General features: G+C 28.8%; 7 protein-coding genes across 8 annotated transcripts; 2 read left to right on the top strand and 5 right to left on the bottom strand.

Annotated features, from left to right (window-relative positions):
* Positions 1–12: 12 nt before the first annotated feature.
* On the bottom strand, positions 13–2,077 carry WDR79 (Telomerase Cajal body protein 1 homolog). Its single transcript, XM_027348241.2, has 6 exons — positions 1,747–2,077; positions 1,372–1,460; positions 1,043–1,257; positions 763–968; positions 429–691; positions 13–350 (listed from the first exon to the last, which is right to left on the bottom strand). The coding sequence occupies exons 1-6, from the start codon at positions 1,972–1,974 to the stop codon at positions 101–103; spliced, it is 1,251 nt and encodes a 416-aa protein (XP_027204042.2). The 5' UTR covers positions 1,975–2,077; the 3' UTR covers positions 13–100.
* Positions 2,078–2,311: 234 nt separating this feature from the next.
* krz (beta-arrestin protein kurtz) lies at positions 2,312–5,539 on the bottom strand. The gene is made up of 8 exons (XM_027348238.2): positions 4,698–5,539; positions 4,522–4,613; positions 4,114–4,448; positions 3,777–4,040; positions 3,502–3,659; positions 3,261–3,404; positions 2,846–3,154; positions 2,312–2,733 (listed from the first exon to the last, which is right to left on the bottom strand). Exons 1-8 carry the CDS (start codon positions 4,823–4,825, stop codon positions 2,661–2,663), a joined length of 1,503 nt encoding a protein of 500 aa, XP_027204039.2. The 5' UTR covers positions 4,826–5,539; the 3' UTR covers positions 2,312–2,660.
* Positions 5,540–5,917: 378 nt separating this feature from the next.
* On the bottom strand, positions 5,918–8,584 carry LOC142645052 (ras-related protein Rab6). Of its 2 annotated transcripts, none has more exons than XM_075820213.1 (5): positions 7,976–8,584; positions 7,684–7,902; positions 7,412–7,617; positions 7,277–7,340; positions 5,918–6,382 (listed from the first exon to the last, which is right to left on the bottom strand). In XM_075820213.1, exons 1-5 carry the CDS (start codon positions 8,043–8,045, stop codon positions 6,315–6,317), a joined length of 627 nt encoding a protein of 208 aa, XP_075676328.1. In that variant the 5' UTR covers positions 8,046–8,584; the 3' UTR covers positions 5,918–6,314. The 2 variants fall into 2 exon arrangements, with proteins under 2 accessions (XP_075676328.1, XP_075676327.1); XM_075820212.1 differs by lacking the exon at positions 5,918–6,382 and adding an exon at positions 6,823–7,097 and having other exon boundaries at positions 7,976–8,574.
* Positions 8,585–14,168: 5,584 nt separating this feature from the next.
* On the top strand, positions 14,169–16,135 carry LOC113797803 (uncharacterized). The gene is made up of 2 exons (XM_027348243.2): positions 14,169–14,454; positions 14,526–16,135. The coding sequence occupies exons 1-2, from the start codon at positions 14,242–14,244 to the stop codon at positions 15,909–15,911; spliced, it is 1,599 nt and encodes a 532-aa protein (XP_027204044.2). The 5' UTR covers positions 14,169–14,241; the 3' UTR covers positions 15,912–16,135.
* Mpi (mannose phosphate isomerase) lies at positions 15,913–17,898 on the bottom strand. Its single transcript, XM_027348239.2, has 4 exons — positions 17,739–17,898; positions 17,525–17,652; positions 16,777–17,473; positions 15,913–16,715 (listed from the first exon to the last, which is right to left on the bottom strand). Coding segments are annotated over exons 1-4 (1,254 nt in total). The 5' UTR covers positions 17,740–17,898; the 3' UTR covers positions 15,913–16,287.
* Positions 17,899–18,178: 280 nt separating this feature from the next.
* Positions 18,179–19,260, top strand: LOC142645053 (uncharacterized). The gene is made up of 2 exons (XM_075820214.1): positions 18,179–18,570; positions 18,624–19,260. Exons 1-2 carry the CDS (start codon positions 18,510–18,512, stop codon positions 19,148–19,150), a joined length of 588 nt encoding a protein of 195 aa, XP_075676329.1. The 5' UTR covers positions 18,179–18,509; the 3' UTR covers positions 19,151–19,260.
* Positions 19,092–20,299, bottom strand: LOC113797817 (uncharacterized). The gene is made up of 3 exons (XM_027348259.2): positions 20,139–20,299; positions 19,902–20,063; positions 19,092–19,847 (listed from the first exon to the last, which is right to left on the bottom strand). Exons 1-3 carry the CDS (start codon positions 20,205–20,207, stop codon positions 19,182–19,184), a joined length of 897 nt encoding a protein of 298 aa, XP_027204060.2. The 5' UTR covers positions 20,208–20,299; the 3' UTR covers positions 19,092–19,181.
* Between the last annotated feature and the right edge of the window lie 2 nt (positions 20,300–20,301).

The raw sequence follows: 20,301 nt of genomic DNA, 5'->3' as shown, positions 1-20,301 counted from the left end.
AAAAAAAAAACAGAAAAGGAATTTTATAATTTCCGACTATATCAACACAAACAAACCACCAAAATCATCATTCTATTTATTCACAAACAAAATAAACATGTTATTTTTGTTCTATTTTAACATTATCATCATCATCATCATCATCATCAGTTCGAGGTTGATCATCTTGATTGATTGAATGATGATCTTCATCTTTGAACCACCAAAATTTCATATTATTATCTTGTGTATAGATTTTTTTATAATCATAAATGATATCATCATCATCGTCATTATCATCATTATTTTTGAAATCGATTAAACATCTTTCACCGGATGTTGTTGCCAATAATGGTAATGATGGATGAAAACTAAATGAAAAACAAAACAAAACAAAAAAAACAAAAATTAGTTAGTTATATAGTTAACAGAAACATTCATTCATTTACCTAATACCATTAACACGATTATTATGTGAATGAAATTCATTAAATGATTTCAATATTTTATCATCCATTGTCGGTTGTTGTTGTTGTTCGTTGAATTTCAAATTATAAAATCGAACCATTTGATTATCACCAGTAGCTAAAATATTTTCATCATTTGGTCCATTTAAATCAAAATAGATACGTTGATTTGTTGGACAATTTCGTTGAATAATATGCAGAATTTCACCATAATTACGTAGATCCCAGCAAAGTATTTCATTATCCTTTTTAATTAATTAGAGAAACGAATGAAGAAATTTGTTGTTGTCGCTGTCGTTTTTGTCATTGTAAATACCTTTCGAGCACCACTATAAAGTCTAATATTATCGGATGATAAATGTAAATGTGTTATACCACCATAATGTCCTTTTATGGTTGCAATATTTTCCATTGTTTTGGAATCATATAAACCAATTAAACGATTAAATGATCCGGTTGCAAATAATTGATTATCATTATTACATGTTGATAAACATGAAATAATTCCTTTTGGAATGTCATCTTTGTTTTCAATTGTTTTGATTAGTAACATTATTATGTAAATATATTTCATTCGAATGTTAAGAAATACTTACATAAATAATCGGCATATTTACCCGGTCTTGATAGATCAAATATGCAAAGAAATTTTTCATAACCAGCCAGAATTTTTCTACCACATTCCATAAAACGAATCGAACGTGCCGATACTAATTCATTGACATTATTTTCGGCTAAAAATGATGAAAATATACGGCCCGTATATGCATCCCATAAATGTATCGGTACATCACGACTACAACAAAGTAAGCTAGAATTTTCCGAAGAACGACAAACATTGAATAAAGGAAAGAAGACAAAAGTAAATTCAATTAACAGAAACATTTTCAGTGTAAACAGAAATAAATAAATAGACAAAACTTACAAACAAGTAGAATAATCTAATGAATTCATATAAGGATACCAACAATAATCATAAATTATTTGTGATTCTTTTAGTTCAAGTACTGAATGCTTGAGTAAAAATGAAAAAAAAAACAAAAACAAAATTCAATTAGTTGCCTTTTTCATCATTGATTTTGTTTGGTTATGTGTTTGATTGACAATCAGTGAAAAATGTAAAAATTCTCATAATTGAATCGGTTTTTTTTATTGTCGAAAATACCTATTTGAATCTTTTCGGTATTTCGACAATCAAGATTCAATTAATCAAATTCGCCTTTCAATCATCATTTTGTGGGGTTTTTTTTCATTTGGGATTTGCTTTTGAAAATTATCATTATTATTATTGGATACTAACCAATTCTTCTGGTTCTTTGGTATCATCCATAATATCCAGATTATTATCATGCAGAAATTTTTCCGGTAAATTAAAAATTCGAATACAATGATCATCACTATTTGTACATATACATGATCCATCAGGTGCCCATTGACAACCACGTAAACAATTACCGAATGAACGTCCTGGCCTAGTGAATTCAGATTCAGCTTTATTCACAAGAATTGGTTTTGTATTGAATAACATTTTTCGAGAATTTAAAAAAATTTGAAAATCAAAAAAAAAATTCACATTGAAATCACGTGATCATCAATCAATCAACCAAACTATTTCAACCAACATCGGTCACCGAGGTGACAATCGGTGAAATGATTTAAAAAAAAAAATTTAAATTTTGAAAAAAATCTTTTATTTTTTTTGTATACAAAAAAAAGAAAAAAACAAAATTCATTTTCATTTCATAAATAGACAGAGAAATAAATTTCACATTTTGGTAGAATCTTTGAGGAAAATTCCGGGGGGAGAAAAAAAAACAGACAGGGAAAGAAAATTGGAAAAATGAAAACAGACAGACTAATAATCATATGTTGAAAAAATGCAGATTTTTAATATCATTGGCTTTTTATTGGTCTTTTTGTTTGAAATTATTATTTTCCTTTGGATATTTTAGTTTTTCATCCGATAATAAAAACGAAAGAGGGAAAGATATATTTACACAGAGAGAGAGAGAGAGAAAACAGACACAAACCAAACACGAACACAAACAAACAACACACAAGTGTGAAAATAGCGGGGAAAAAGAGAAATTATTCAAATTTTCTTTGTTTTTGGAACGAAGAAAATTGAATGAATGAAAAAAGGTGAAATCCAAATGAATGGGATGATGATTTGTGGTGAGTGTGTGGTGATTTAATTTTTTGTTTTCCAGATTTTCAAGTATTGCCTTTTAAACGTAATCGTGCAAAATCTTCAAATATTATATCATCATTATCTTCATCATCTTCCCTGTTATTTAAAATTAAAGATAATGAGAATAAAATTAGATTAGTCGCTTGCCGGGGTTAAATTAAATTAGGAAATTCTTTGGGGGGGTTTTTCTCTTGAAAAAAGAACATACTCTAATTGAATTAAATGTCCATTATTCGTATTGCCGCTGCTGCTGTTGTTATCTTCACCAATTTTTTTACCATCATTTTTTAAAATATCAGATGTTTTGGTTGCTGCGTTTGTCGCTGCTGTGGTGGTTCCTGTTGTTGTTGTTGTTGTTGTCATTATCATTGATGATTCATCATTTGGTTTTGGATGCATCAATATGAATGGTAATTCAGCAACAACATCACCACCTAATGGTCCTAATAAAAGTTTTACTTTTACTTTATATCGTACAATTATACCAAGATTTTCTTTCTGTGTTGGATCAATTATACTAAGAAAAAAAAATTTTGAAATTTTATATTTTCAATGAAAGAAAAATGAAAGAAAGAAAAAAATATAAGTTTTCAATCGAAAATCGATACAAAAAAAAAACATACATTGTTGATGATGCTAGATTAGTATCTTCATGTTTTAATTGGCCATCTAATGCTAAACCACGTTTATCTTTATTTTCCGATAATAATGGTTTTAGATTATAAACTTTGGATAATGTAAAACCTGGGCCGATTGGGCAACCATCTCTATTCAAATGACAAAAATCAAAGAAAAAAAGAAAAGAAAAAGAAACGAATTAGATTTCCAAATTTGATAATCAAATCAACGAGAAAAAACACATACTCGCTTTCAATTTCAGCCACCGTACATTTATATTGAGCAGTGGAGAAAAGGCATATATCAGCAAATTGTCTAACAGATACTTTAATTTTTTTAACAGTACGATTTGAATTATTAGCTATATGAACATTAACAACAATATCTTCACCATGATGATATAGCTAAATTTTTTTATAGGTTTTTAATGATTGAAAAAATGTGAAAAAAAAGAAGAAAATTTTGAAGAAAATTCGTTAGAATAGATTTATTTAAAAAGAAAAACATCCATTGAACCAAACCTCTTTATCTAATGATGCTTCCAAATGTAATTTATTTGGTGACATAACAAAATCTTTACTTATTTCAATACAAGGTTGATCACCTTGTTTACTTGGTGCATAAACAATTTTTCTGATAGCTAACCGAACGGAATTACGTTTATGTGGTTTATCATTAACAGAATCGGCAACATATGCTTTTAATTCATAATCAACACCACATGGTTTACCAGTATCACCTGGTGCCGGTTGTAATGTAACCGATGCTGGACAATGTGGAGGAAGCTATTTTTTTTAAACGAACGAAATAATTCAAATTAATTTAACACCAAAATACATCCATTTAACACAAACAAACCTCAAAAAAGAATGGATATGCATTTGAACCTAATTTTTTAATCAATCTTTCTTGTAACCTTGTTAATGATCTCGATGTTGTTGCCGTAGCCGATTGTATTTGATTATTATCATTATTATTATTATTATTAGTGGTGGTGGTGATGGTGGTAACATTAGTATTTGTTGTATTTGTAATTTTTGGTGGATATAATTGTTCAGCCGAAAGAAATAAATCTTTACGAAATGTTAAACCTAATACATCTAAATCTTCACGACCATAACGAAATGCAGCCAATACATGGCCATATACTTTACGTTCTTTTATATAATCCGGATCGATTAATACAACACCATCTAATAAATAGTTGATATAAAATTACAAAAAAATTACAGAAAAATTTTAACAAAATAAATTTCCAATATTTACCAATAGGATCGATATGATTTAAATGATCAACAAAATCTCTTTTACCAAGATAAACGGTAATCTTTCCATTTGGTGAACTTTTTTTAAACACCCTGTATAAACACATAGATAACATGATGATAATTAGTTTTAAAAAATTTTGTAAATTAAAAAAAAAAAAAATTTACAAATCTTACCTTGTTCCCTGTTTTTTACTATCTTCATTATTATTATTGTTACTATTATTATTATTATTCGAAGTATTCGTTATATTATTTTGTTTTATATCGATATTATTGCTATTATTTAGACTATTATTATCCATTTAATTAAAATGATTATGATGCTGGTGATGATGATAATCAGGGAGATGTTTGTGTTAAATTAGATGATAATGATTGATTGGTCGAAAAAACCACGTGTAAAAAACAAAACAACAACAGAAAAAAATCAATCAAAAAAAATGAATGTTATGGTGATTAAAATTTGGTAAATTTTGATTGTTTTGTTGGTAATTTTGAAAATAGAAATGTTTGATTGATTGCTGTTGCGGTTGTTGTTGTTGAGATCATCATCGATCGATTTGATTTGATTTGATTAAATTAATTTAGAAAAAAAATTATTTAACAATTAGCTCTTTTGGGGTTAAAGCTTGGTTGTTGTTGAGAAAAAATCCTGGGAATTTTTTTTTTTTTGGTAGCCCGGTTCGTAATCTTATTATACGGCCAACAAGACAATTTTTTCTTTCTTTCAAGATGATGCTCTGATGTGATGATCACATTCAATAATTTTCTTGATTGATCAATTTGATTGATTGATTTGAATCAAACAGCAGCAAACTCAACCAGAAAAACAAACCCAAAAAAAGTGATGAGAGCTGAATTTATTATTATTTTATTTTATTTAGATTCACAAATCAACCAAAACAAACTAAAAGCAAAAAACTTAATACAATTAAAGTGGATTTTTGGGGTCCAAAAAAGTTTTTGCTATTTTTCATTCAAGATTCCTCACACACATACATACATCACACACATCCCCATTCCAAATATATATTGGGTTGATGATGATGATGATACTACCACTACCAAAAAAAAAAAATAGATTGGAGCCAGATAATAGAAGGTAGTAGTGGCAGTATCTTATCGAATAGTAGTAGTCTGAATTCTTGATACAATATATTCCGGGGATCAAGAAAAAAAATCCGATTCATTTATTCATATGAACCACTACTACCACCTGATGCGCGTTAAACACAAATACAATGACTTTGGTGAATTATGAATTCGAATATTCGAAAATAAAATTTGAAAATGAAAAGTTTTTTGAAATTCCGCAATTTTAAAAATCGCAATTTTTATTTTTAAAATGAATTTTTTGTTGATTATAAATATTGCTTGTAAATACAAATCATCATTATCATTACTGTTGTTGTTATGGTTCTTGTATAAAAGGTAAAAAAAAATCGAATAATTTAAATTAATACTTTTTTTGTTTTTTGTTTAAAATAATCAGAAAAAAAATGATAGAAAAAAAAATTTCTTCGTCATTTATGGATGGCATCAGTTTATTATTACTCAGAAAAAAAGTGAGTGAGTGATATCCGGTAAACAAATAACCCCATCCACATCACATCTGATGATGATCTTCTTCTGATCTGATTTGATTTGAAGTGAGAATCGACGATGTAGAAGCAAGAAAATATTACAAAACAAAATCATTTCCTATATAAATTATTATGATTTGAAGAAGAAGACGAAAAAAATTCATTTTTTGCCGGTTTTTCATTCTTCTTCTGTTGGTATTCCCTTTTTTCAACAAATACATCCATTTTCATCGGTTTTATTTTCATTTTCCAATGGTAATGGTTTTAATGGAATTGCTATTATTTGGATGATTTGAAAAAAATCAAAAATAAAAATAGAATCAGTTAAACAATATTCGAAATAATGAAAATCAAAACAAAACAAAAAAATTATCATCATCGTCATCAATTCAACAAAAACAAAAACATAACAACGAAAATTTTTTTTTCTCTCTCTCTGGTTTCCACAAAAACATCATGCAAAAAGTTTTTAAAACCAAAAATGTTTATTTAAGCCATCATCATCATCATCATTGGCAAAATCAATCGAATCGTTCGAAACAAAAATTACTGTTGTTGTCATTCGAATCAACATCCTGCTTTTCCCCTCCCCTCTACGAAAAAAAACCAAAACAATTTTTTTTTTTTTTTTTGGCAATGGATGTGCGTGCATGCAAATTATTTGTTTTTATTTCATGCACTTGTGTGGTTTTGTTTTTGTTTCATTTCATTTGAAATCCAATAGAGATATGATATTTTATTTTTGACCCATTTTTTGATAATAGTAAGAGAGAAAACATGCAAAATTCAGTGTGTAAAATTCCTATGGAAAAAATAATATTTGGGCAAAATAAAAAAGAAAAAGGAATCCAGGTAATCAGGCAGGCAGACAGGTGAATTATGTGATTTGATGTACCACCATATACAATAAATCAATCAATCAATCAACAACCACAACGATTTTCTTGTTGTGATGTTTCGATTGGTGTATCTTTAAGATCAACTTCGACAACTTTGGTTTGGTTGTTTGGTTGGTTGATGGAAAAATGGAACATGCACAAGAATCGAATCAGGATTTTATAGGAAAAAGAGAGAAAAAAAAGAATTCGGGAAAAATTAATTTCCGACATGCAAAATTTCCGGATTTTTTTTTGGTAAAAAAATCATTATTAATTAAAAGGAAATACGTACTATCTTCTTTCGTTTTTTCATTTGCTTCCATACCGGGTAATGCAGCTGCAACTCTTCTAAATAACTATCGGGGGAGAAAGAAAACAAAACAAAAGGATTCAGGTAAATTTGATGAAAAAATCAATATCATCATACTTGTTTAACTTGATAACCAGATTTGGCGCTAGTTTCAATAAACATAACATTTAATTCTTTAGCTTTTTTTTCACCTTCATCCGCTGATATTTGTCGTTTATCTTGTAAATCAGTTTTATTACCAACTAACATTATAATAACATCATTACCACGTTCAGTACGTACATCATCAATCCATTTGGATGTTTGATGAAATGAATTTGCATCTAGTAAATGGATTGAAAAAGATTGAAATTGAATTGGAATTTTTTCAAAATGAATTTCCGACTAACTTGTTATATCATAAACAACAACAGCAACAGTAGAATCACGAATATAACTTGGAATTAGGCTACGAAATCTTTCCTGTCCGGCTGTATCCCAAAGCTGTAATCGTACGGTTCTATCTTCAAGATACATTGTTTTCGATAAAAAATCAATACCAATCGTTGCCTGATAAGTATTATCAAATGTATCATACATAAAACGTGTTATTAATGATGTTTTACCGACTTTTGATGGAAAAAAAACGAAGAAATTTTAATATTTTTTAAAGAAAATTCAAAGATAACATCAGAAACATACCACTTTGTTCGCCCAAAAAGACGAGTTTAAATTTACGTAATGGATTACCAAAATCACCAGATGTTGACATTTTTGTTTGTTTGTTTGTTGCTGTCACTGTTTGTCAAATGCAGAGAATTTGCAGAATTCGAATGAAATTGAAAAATTCGAATGTTTTTTTTCGCTGCAAGGCTTACAAGGTGTTTGTAAAAAGTAGGATTTCGACAGCCGATGAAAAATTTTTCAAAGTAGAATTTTACAAAAAATTTTTTGATCACAAAAATTCTACCAAAAAAAATGAATGAATGAAAATTGGAATGTGGATGATGACGAGGATATTAAATTATATTGCAACTGAGGAAAAGTTTTTTTTTTTGATCTTAATCTTTTTTTTGATAAACTTTTCCAGGATAATCTCTTTCTTTGATCCAGAATTGTGTAAACAAAAAACAGGGAAATAAAACAAAAACAAATAGAAAAACACAGTGTTAAAATTGCCAAATGTTTTTCATCATAATCATCATTTTCGGGTGAAATAAAACAACAAAAACAAAATTTATGTTATGACAATCATTATCCGCAATATTTTTTCGGTTTAGGTGAAAAGAAGAATCAAGCAGCAGCAGCAGAAAAAACGATCAAAAATAATAATTTTTTTTTTTTTTTTTTTGGTAAAATAACCGGGCGTACAACGCAGACGTGTCGATTTTTTGTTTTTATACTGCATGCATGCAATGAAAAAAAAAGATAGCATCCTCATTTGATGGGTGAGGAATATGTATACAGCGAAAGTTAGACGAGAGAAGACGACCACTACAACAAAACACGATTTTGTCAACAATCTTTTTACACTGAAAAAAAGTAAAGTGGGTTAGTACTAACCCAAATGGGTTGGGGCACGTGGGCACACCATTTTGGGTTAGTACTAACCCATTTGGGTTAGTATCAATTTAGTTGCAACCAAATGGTCTCATAACCTTTTTGGGTTAGTACTAACCCTGATTGCAACCAAATGGTCTCCTAACCTTTTTGGGTTAGTACTATCCCAATTTTTGTTGCAGCGGCTCCTTTCCCCCCTTTTTATCCTCCCCAAATAATTTAACCCCATATTAATTAAAATTTAATTGATTTTATTAAAATAATTAATTAATTAAATTAAAAATAAAAATTGTTTATATTTTATCTTCCGATTGTACTCGTCTTTTCGTGCTATTCATCGCTATTCATAATTCCAAAAGTGAATGTCCAAATTTCAAAGATAATCCGATAAAACAGGTTGCCAATATCCAATATCAGTGATTGATACCAATGTCCATCAACTATGATCGATAGCTATAGCCATTCCAACAAATGATGAGATATAATGGTAAATACTTGACGGAAAAAAATATAAGTTGTCAGTTTGTTCATTTCATTTAATCACATACCATTCATTATCATTCCAAATCGATGTCAATTGTGCCGATATTCGACTGATTTAATCATATTTGTCGATTGTTTTGTTGGTCACAAAGTTTCACCCGACACCGAATTCAATAGGAAATAGTTCAGACCATGTTCTCTAATCCTAATCTAACCTAGCCTATCCTATTGTTGAACATTATCAAACTATTCTTGAATCAGATGCCGATGAACAATGAAACCAACAAATCAATCTGGAATATGATAGTCAATCGAATATTGTTTCGACATTCATTAGTAAAGACTTGAGAAACTAAAGTGAAAAGTATTATGGATTAGATTTCAAATTTACCTGGATTATTACCAGCAGTTTTATTTGGGACCATGTATTTTCCTCACCAATTATCCATAGACTTTTGTCATGTCGAATGATATGCTAAAACGAAGGAAAATTGTGATCATTTTCATGTTACTCAAAATGATAACATTACCTTTATTGATTTACTGGAAATGTTAATTAGCAACATAATGAAACTGAAAAAATAAACTGAAAAAGATGTGATTAAATGAAAGTTTATTTAAAATGAAATATCATTTGATAATTACAAACTTGAATAAATGCCATCGAGAAAATGATCATTTTTCGTCAATTGCATCGCAGCCCGTTCAAACAATTTTCATCAATTTCGTGGTCAATTTTTAATCTGAAACAAATAAAAGCATAAACAAAGATAATCTTTAATCAATAAAAGTGGTTGTTCCAAAAATTTGGACCAAAATCAATGATTAAAATTGAAAAAAATAACTTATAAAATCAACCAGAAAAAAACGTTCGAAAAACAACCGTCACCGAAAAAAGTTCGAAATAGAATGACGAGGACAAACGATTTTGACGACCGTTGAATAGAACTTTTGAAACTTGCATTCTGATTGGACGAAAGAAAAGTATAGAAAATAGTTACCACTAGCCGCCACTAGCTGAGAGAGAATTTTTACGCGCTAAAACGATTTACACTATCGAAAGTACAGGCCGTATTTGTATTGAAAATAGTTAGCATTTGACTATGCGCAAATGTTCATTTGTCAAACTTGAAAATTTTCGGAAAAAAATGCATTATAATCTTCCATAGATTTAACATTGGCAAACATTAGCAATTAATTTTATTATCATTATTTCCAACTTGTGAATTGATGTATTTCAGAGATGATCAATCCTCTTGAATTGATAAATCTGAAAAATATTTTAAAGTCAAAAAAAAAGTTAATTAGAACGGACATAACACGAATTTTGAAAATGGAAATACGACGTAAGAATTTCGCTGATAATTTGTTGAGAAGCGGAAAAGCGCCAAATTCATTCACAAATGGAGAAAGCGACCAATTTACCATAACAAACCTAACATGACCAGGAAGAACGGCAAATTTTATGATGATCATATCAAATCAAATGATCATATTAGAATTAGGTCGATAATTTGGTCAGAGGAAGAAAGCGCGCCAAATTAATTCAAGAATTGAAAAAATGACAAATTTTAACTTTACATAAACTAAATTCATGCAAACGCTGATACAATTCACATTGATCATACTAGAATTGTTTCGATAATTCGGTTGAAGGTAGAAAACGTGCCAAATTAATTCAAGAATAGTGAAACGATAAATTCAACAAAACAAACCTAACATGAACAAGAATTTTGGAAATAAGAATACAATCCACATTGACCATATTAGAATTTTGTCAATAATTTGTTCAAGAGAAGAAAACGCGCCAAATCATTTCACGGATAGTGAAAACGGCAAATCATAACCTAACATGAACAAGAATTTTGGAAATAAGAATACAATCCACATTGACCATATTAGAATTTTGTCAATAATTTGTTCAAGAGAAGAAAACGCGCCAAATATTTTCATGAATTGAGAAAACATTAAATTTATCAAACCAAACCTAACATGAACAAGAATTTTGGAAATAAGAATACGATTCACATTAAACATATTAGAATTGTGTCAATAATTTGTTTAAAGTAAGAAAACGCGCCAAATTAATTCAAGAACAACGAGAATGGCGAATTTCAACCTAACATGATCAGGAATCTTGAAAATACAAATACGATCCACATTGATCATATCAGAATAGTGTCGATAATTTGGTCGAAGATAGAAAACGCGCCAAATTAATTCAAGAACAACGAGAATGGCGAATTTCAACCTAACATGATCAGGAATCTTGAAAATACAAATACGATCCACATTGATCATATCAGAATAGTGTCGATAATTTGGTCGAAGATAGAAAACGCGCCAAACCAATTCAGGAATATTAAAAACGTTAAATTTATCAAACCAAACTTAACACAAACAAGAATTTTGAAAATAAGAAACAAAACCACATTGATCATACCAGAATTGTGTCGATAATTCGGTTGAAGACAGAAATGGCGCCAAACATTGTCATGAATTGAGAAAACATTAAATTTATCAAACCAAACCTTACATGAACAAGAATTTTGGAAATAAGAATACAATCCACATTGATCATATTAGAATAGTGTCGATAATTTGTTCAAAGTAAGAAAACGCGCCAAATTAATTCACGAATTGAAAAAATGACAGATTTCAACTTTACATTGACTAAATTCATGCAAACGCTGATACAATTCACATTGATCATATTAGAATAGTGTCAATAATTTGTTCAACGTAAGAAAACGCGCCAAATCATTTTACGGATAGTGAAAACGACAAATTTCAACCTAACATGATCAAGAATCTCGAGAATACAAATACGATCAACACTGATCATATCAGAATTGTGTCGATAATTTGGTCGAAGGAAGAAAACGCGCCAAATCGATTCACGAATAGTGAAAATGTTAAATTTTAATTTGCAAACAAGAATCTTTAAAAATCAAATACAATCCACATTAATCGTTTATGAATTCTGTCGATGATATGGTCAAAGAAAGAAATGGCGCCAAATCAATTCATGGAATAAGAAAACGACAAATTCAACGGATCAAACTTAACATGACTGAATGAAATGCATGTTGCTGAACAGTTAGAAAATGCAAATTAATTAGTTCGATAATTTAATAAGGTCCATCAATCAATCATTAGGCTATATCAGGGGTGACCAATTGGGTGGTCATTTTAGATTTGGAATTTGGAATTGCTGAAGAAAGATATTCTTCATGTTAGATTACCAATTTGGAATTGCTGAAGAAAGATATTCTTTGGGTTAGATTTGAAATTTGGATTTGCTGAAGAAGGATATTCTTCATGTTAGATTACCAATTTGGAATTGCTGAAGAAAGATATTCTTTGGGTTAGATTTGAAATTTGGATTTGCTGAAGAAGGATATTCTTCATGTTAGATTACCAATTTGGAATTGCTGAAGAAAGATATTCTTTGGGTTAGATTTGAAATTTGGATTTGCTGAAGAAGGATATTCTTCATGTTAGATTACCAATTTGGAATTGCTGAAGAAAGATATTCTTTGGGTTAGATTTGAAATTTGGATTTGCTGAAGAAGGATATTCTTCATTTTAGATTTGGAATTTGTATTTGTTATGAAAAGATATTCTTTGGGTTAGATTTGAAATTTGGATTTGCTGAAGAAGGATATTCTTCATTTTAGATTTGGAATTTGTATTTGTTATGAAAAGATATTCTTTGGGTTAGATTTGAAATTTGGATTTGCTGAAGAAGGATATTCTTCATTTTAGATTTGGAATTTGTATTTGTTATGAAAAGATATTCTTTGGGTTAGATTTGAAATTTGGATTTGCTGAAGAGCGATATTCTTCATGTTAGATTACCAATTTGGATTTGTTATGAGAAGATATTCTTCAAGTTGAATTACCAATTTGGATTTGTACCATGACAAACCTAACATAAAAAAGAATCTTGAAAATGCAAATACAATTCACATTGATCATATTAGAATAGTGTCGATAATTTGTTCAAAGAAAGAAAACGCGCCAAATCATTTCATGAATTGAAAAAATGACAAATTCCAACTTAACATGAATAAGAATTTCGCAAACGCTGATACGATCCACATTCGTATGTCAATAGATTTTTAATTATTATTCTTTAATTGTATTATTATTTTTATTTTTATTTTCAATTTGTATTTTACTTAATTGTATTCAAAATCACTACTTTAAATAATTATTATTATCAAATTCATATGTAAATATTTATGTCTGTTACAAGTACATGAAATTCTTAAATAAAGCAATGGTCTTATTTTTGCACAATCCGGAATATTATCTGCAATGTGAATTGATTAATGGTCATTCGTTAATAATTATTGATTTAGTTGACCAAGTCCGTTCGATGGGTGAAAATAACTTCCATTTCGGCAATATAATGATTTTTTTCTATCAATTAATAAAAATAACAATTAATATTCATTAATTAATGGTTGCAATTTTTTTCTAACCCACTTAGGTTAGTACTAACCGTCATTACTAACCCAAAATAGTTAGTACTAATCACTTAAGGTTAGTACTAACCGTTGATCATAACCCATATGGGTTAGTACTAACCTTTCAAATAACCCATTCAGGTTAGTACTAACCGTCATACTAACCTTAAGTGATTAGTACTAACCGTTCTGAGTTAGTACTAACCTAAATTGGTTAGAGAAAATAACCCAAAAAGGTTAGTACTAACCTTACTTTTTTTTCTGTGATATATGTACAGTCACATATTTCATGAATGGTCACAAAAATTAATTATTAAAAAAAAACATTCATAAATTCCATTCGCAAATTCGACTCGCACTATTTTTTTTTTTTTTTTTGATTCAATAAATTCCATTAGAAAAAAGAAAAAACTTTTAATCAAAAATTTTCATTTTTTTCATTTGAAAAAAATGACTCAAGAAACTAATAATAATGTTGTAAAATCTTTACCACAACCATCATCAACATCGTCGTCGTCGTCGTCGTTGGGAACAAAATCCAAACAAAATGTTTATAATAAAAATGAAAAAAATAAAAATAGTGAAAATAATGAAAAACGAAAATCAACAACAACAACAACACGATCATCACATCGTGTACCGAAACCTGAATTTATGACCCGGGTAAGTCATTTGTTTGACGATTTGTTTTTGATTTTTTTGCTAAATTTCGAAAAATATTTTTTTTTCATCAGATTATTGTACGACAATTACCACCAACAATGAATGAAGAACAATTTTTAGAAGTCGTCTCACCATTACCATCAAATCAAGAATTTTATTATGTTATGGGTGATCTTAATCTGGGTGAATTTGCTTATTCACGTGCCTATATAAAATTCAATAATATTGATGATATGTTAATGTTTACACAAAAATATGATGATTATATATTTATCGATTCGAAAGGTAATGAATATCCAGCATTGGTTGAATATGCACCGATACAAAAACTACCTAGACGTTTGAATTCAATGAATGTAAAAAAAGATACCAAAGTAAATACAATTGAAAATGATCCAGATTTTTTAGCATTCAAAGAATTTATCGAGAATGGTGGTATATCATCATCGACACAACAACAAACAAATTCCGAACAAATATTGGAAGAAATTGAAAATAAAGATTCACAATCAAAAGATAATAAAGATACTGATCATCATCCGATACCACCATTGGTTGAATATCTGAATAAAAAACGTTTAGAAAAAATTAAAATAAAAGATGAAAAGAAACGACGAAAAGAAGAAATGAAAAAAAAGAAAAAAGAAGAGATACGTACGAAAAAATTGGAAAAGAAAAAAGAAAAACCACAACAACAACAACAACAACCGACGAAAATAATGGAAAAACCGATTGGTGGTAATCGATTAACGGAACAAACGAAAAAAGATTATCAATCAGATAATAAAATTGATCGAAAAACTGTCGTAATAGTCAGTGGCGCTAATAGTAAAAATAGTGGTAATAATCGAGGAGGAGGTAGTGGTATAAATAATGAAAGACGGAAACGTCAAGAAAAGCAACAACATCAACAACGATTGCCACCCCCACAAGAATCATCATCAATTTCGAATGCAAGCGGAAAATTGGATTCGAAAAAATTATTGTCATCAGCATCATCATCAGCTAACAACAACGAAATAATGGATGTTCCGAATTCGAATCTAAAAAATGATGGTGATAATCATAATCATAATTATCATCATCGACAACAACAACCGAAACAAATGAAAAATCCAAAAGAAAAGTTTAATGATAATAATAATGGTGGTGGTAATAGTAGAAAAGATGATCGTCAAAGAATTCGTAATAAAGATCGACCAGCATTGGAAATATATCGACCTGGAGTTGCACGGCAAAAATCTTCACCAACATCATCATCTAATCAACAACAAAATACAGATAATAATGATGATGATGGTAATCAGTATAAATCACCACCAAAAGAATCAACAACAGTATCGAAATCAGGAACACCAACAGCCACAACAGCAGCAAATCAGAACTATGGCGGTGGCGATAAACCGAAATACAAATATCGGGTATTTACTCGAACAAAAATTAATAAACCAAATTAAATGAATTTCTTGGACAAGATAATCATCAATATTTTTAATTTTGATTCAAATTTAAATAAGCGAAAAAAAAACAAACAAACAAAAACAATCATCTAATAATCATAATCATTACATTCGGGTTATTTTCATTTTGTGTTGTTGAAAAAAAAAAATTTCTTTGTTTCTTTGTTTCATTCATAATTAATAGTAATTAATAATAAAAACTGTGATGTTTTGTTTTCAAATTTGAATAATAATAATAATTTTTGAAAAATTAAAAATGCACAATGCAAACAGCAAACACCTACCTACCTATAGAAATAATTCCTAATTTGGATTAAAAATTAAAGATTTTTTGTTGTTAGGATTTAGAATAATGGACCATTCATGGATGATTTCATTGATCATCATCATCAAGACGACAATAAGCACGATAAATTAATAATGGACTTTTAACATCAGAAATAGTCAATTTTGTTTGTGCCGGTATAAAACCAACATAACCGGAAAATATTTTCTGATCTTGTACTTTGGCATCACCACGTATAACAACAACAACACTACCACTTTCTTTTGCATCCAAACGATATTCAAATGTTGGTGAAATATGTTCTTGGCCAATTTCGATTGCATCGACAACATATTCCGGTACAGGTACAATATATGATTTGGTAAATTTATCCACTACCATTGGTTGACAATATTGTTCTTTTGGTGCACGACTATTATATGATAACATACTGCATAATGTTTTAACATCTTTGAATTTTGGTGTTAGACCAGCACGTACAACATTATCCGAACAAGCCATACATTCAATACAATCTATTCAATCAATCAATTAAATAAAAATTCAAAGTTTTTCAACAACAAAAAACAAACATACCACCACGAAAATAAGCATGTGGTTCATCTTCACCGATATAAATAGCATCACCAGGTTGTAAAATTATATAATTAAACCAGAAAACACTGAAACAGCCAATATCATTGGGAAATTCTTTGTTCAATTTGATAAATATTTTACGTATTGTTTCTAAACGTTGATCACTTTCTGTATGATTTGACCAATACCAACGTGCCTGTAATGATGTTAAATTTTCACGTATAATATTTTCACTTGAATTCATCATCGATGTAAACATATCTTTAAGACCTTGTTTTTTATCATTATTTTCCAGAAAACTTTTCAATGCCGCTGAATCGATAACATTTTTAAATTCGGGAACATTGTTCAGAAAAAATTCAATTTCTTCATGCGGACGGAAACCACATAATGCTTCAAATTCAGTTAATGCTATTGCCAATTCTGGTTTATGATTAGCATCCGGATAATGAAATGGATCATCATGATGAAGTTTTTCAGCTAATGCTTTATCAGGATGTGCCTGAATCGATAATGCTTTTCGTACGGATAATACTTTGAATAAAAATGGAAGATTTTTACCATATTTTGTTACAATACGAACATTGCCGGCATATTCCGGATAATTACTAAGAAAATGTAACAAGGTTATATTATTTTGATCCGGTGTTGTACCAACAACTACTGAAGGTCCAGATGGATGAGTTCCCATCCATAGCTGTCAATCAAAATTAATATTTTTTTGATTAAATGAACAAAACAAACCTACCTCAGCAAAAGGTGTATCATCATCAACCGTATATGAAGGCATCTGATTACGTAGATAACGTGCAATACAACTATCCATACCACGTTTACCCCATTCATATTTTTTAACACAACAACGTAATGGAATCACTGCGAAAAAAAACAAAACAAACAGGAATTATTCAAAGCGAATGATAAAACAAAAAAAGATAATTAAATTTAATGATAATCCTCACTTATTAATTGAACGATTAATTGGTTTGTTAACGTCAAAAAACAGAAACAGTATTTTATGATGTAATGATGATCCAATCCAGAATACGATCAACAACAAAACGAACAGTTTCAATGAGAATATAGAGATGTTTCTTTTCAACAGAAATATAGGAAAAAAGTGTTTTTCGTTTGTCTCTCTATTTTTTTTTATAGTAAAGTAAACAGAAGATTCTATAGATTTTTTTTCGTTTCGGTCGTTTCGATTCTATTTTTTTTTTTGTTTTGCACTTTGCTTTTCACTATTTCATTTCATTTTTATACAAACAAACGACGACAACAGCACAGCAAAATATTTCAACATTTTCACTATAATCATCATCATCATCATCATCAACAACCGAACGAAAAAAAAATTCAAATTGAACATGCGTATTGCAAGATAAACTTTTCAAAACTTCATGTCCACAAATACAAGATTTTTTCTTTATTCATTAGATTCAAAAAAAAACAAACAATTTTAAAGATTATTATCAGGATTTGATTCTTGATGTTATCTTCAGTCACTTTCAATTCATTTTTACATCTACATTACCACAGATTCAATTCTTCAGATTGACTGCAGTTACATCATTCAATTCGAATGTTTGCAAAAATGATTCGATTTTTTTTTTTTTGGTAACATTCTGTTTGAAAAGGCCAAAATAAGGTTACTCCCCGACAAAAAAAGAAAAACATTAAAATTTTTTTTTTTTGTAAAATTTATTGATTTTTCCCAATAAAAAATTTAGAAAATGCTAGAAACAGAAGAATTTAAATGTCAGATTAGACAACTGGATAGTTGTAATAATCAAGGTAAGTTGATTTTTTTTTCTTCTAATCAAAATGATTGATTGATTCCAAAATAGAAATTGATTCGATTTGTAAATCATGTTCGGATTTTCTACATTCTCATTCAAAATCAATAATCAATAATGAAAATATTGATCTGATACGTTCACTTTCAACATTCATTATACAGGCAATAAAATTTCAACTAAATGAAAATGATTTTCAACAACGATTATTATCAATGAATTGTAATGAATATTTTATTGAACAATTTACAAAATTTTATCAAAAAATCGCCGAATCAAATGTCATCGAATCAGCATTGATTAAACGATCATTCATTGCATCCAATTATAATTATTATAATCATTTACGTTGGCGTTTTGAAATAAAATTATCAAGTAAATATTGTCGAGAAAAATTTCAGCCAAATATTTTATTGAATTTTTTTGTAAAAAATTCCGTACAAAATCAACAAATGAAAAGAATACAGGTAAATTGTTCAATAGCAGATATAATTTATATTTATAAAAAAATTACCGAAATTATTGAATCGAATAATTCATTTTATTGTACAAAATTATTGAAAAATATTAAATTGTAAAATACAAATCCAATTACAAATACAAATACAATCATTTCTTTTTAAAAAAATTCATAATACTTGATTGTGTTTGTTTTTTAACTTTGAGAATATTTTTGGTTGGTTCCGGTGGTTGCTCTTGTTTTGGTTTTTGCGGTTGCGATGACGGTTTATCATTAACATTTTTCATTTCAATTTCTTTGTTGATTATATCATCAAATAGTTTTTCATCAACGTCATCATCGAACATATTTTCATCATCATCATCATTTTCAATTTTAATTCGTTTATATTTTTTCGATGTTTCTTTCGATTTGTTTGTTCCATTCGATTGCTTTTCATCACCATCATCATTTGGCTGTTGACGTTTTTTACTTGGTGATTCCACCGTTGTCGATTCAGTTTTTATCGAAATTTTTTCCATTAATGATGGTTTTTGTTCACCATTTTGTTGAGGTTGTTGTTGTTCAACTATCAAATCACGTTTATTTGGACGAATTCGAATCTGATCATTACGAATATAGGTTGTTTTTTGTATTGATTCAAAATCTAAATCACAACAACGATCATCAAATATCGGATATTTATCAAAAACTAATTCGTTTTTGATTGCGTTCTTTCGGGTACAAACACCATAAACATAATGATGAACATTTTCGTGTGAATTTTGATAAAAATTTAAATCATCTTGGCCGTTAACGATTAAAAATCTTTGAAGCTGAAAAAAAATCAATTAATTTTTAAATTAAAAATTTCTTCAAACAAACATTACCGTTAAACAATTTTCGGTTGCCGGTTCAATCCAATGTACGTAATAGCTAACGGACAAACCACCAAGATCTTTATTGTTGGCAGTGGTAATAAATTCATTCAATATTTCTTTAGCATCATCAATATGTAACTGATATGTTCGACATAAATCATGTATGGTAATCTAGTGATCAAAAAACAAGAAAATCAATTGAAGATCAAAACGAAAACAAAAATCAAACCAAACAAAACAATTTACCTGTGCATTATCTTTGATTATCAACGTTTTTAATTGTTCAATTATTTCATCTTTTGATAGTAAGGCCATAGTGCTGTTGTTGTTTTATCAACCAAAAATAGATTTTTCTTCTTTGATAATTTTTGCATCGAACAAAATACAAAACACACACACATTTATATTG

This window comes from Dermatophagoides pteronyssinus, unplaced genomic scaffold, assembly GCF_027571235.1.
Source record: "Dermatophagoides pteronyssinus isolate colony J.1.1.1.1 unplaced genomic scaffold, Derpt_VIB-CSIC_2022.12 sq0006, whole genome shotgun sequence".
Classification (NCBI taxonomy): domain Eukaryota; kingdom Metazoa; phylum Arthropoda; class Arachnida; order Sarcoptiformes; family Pyroglyphidae; genus Dermatophagoides; species Dermatophagoides pteronyssinus.
The sequence above is the reverse complement of the archived record's forward strand: the minus strand, read 5'-3'. Positions and strand labels throughout refer to the sequence as shown.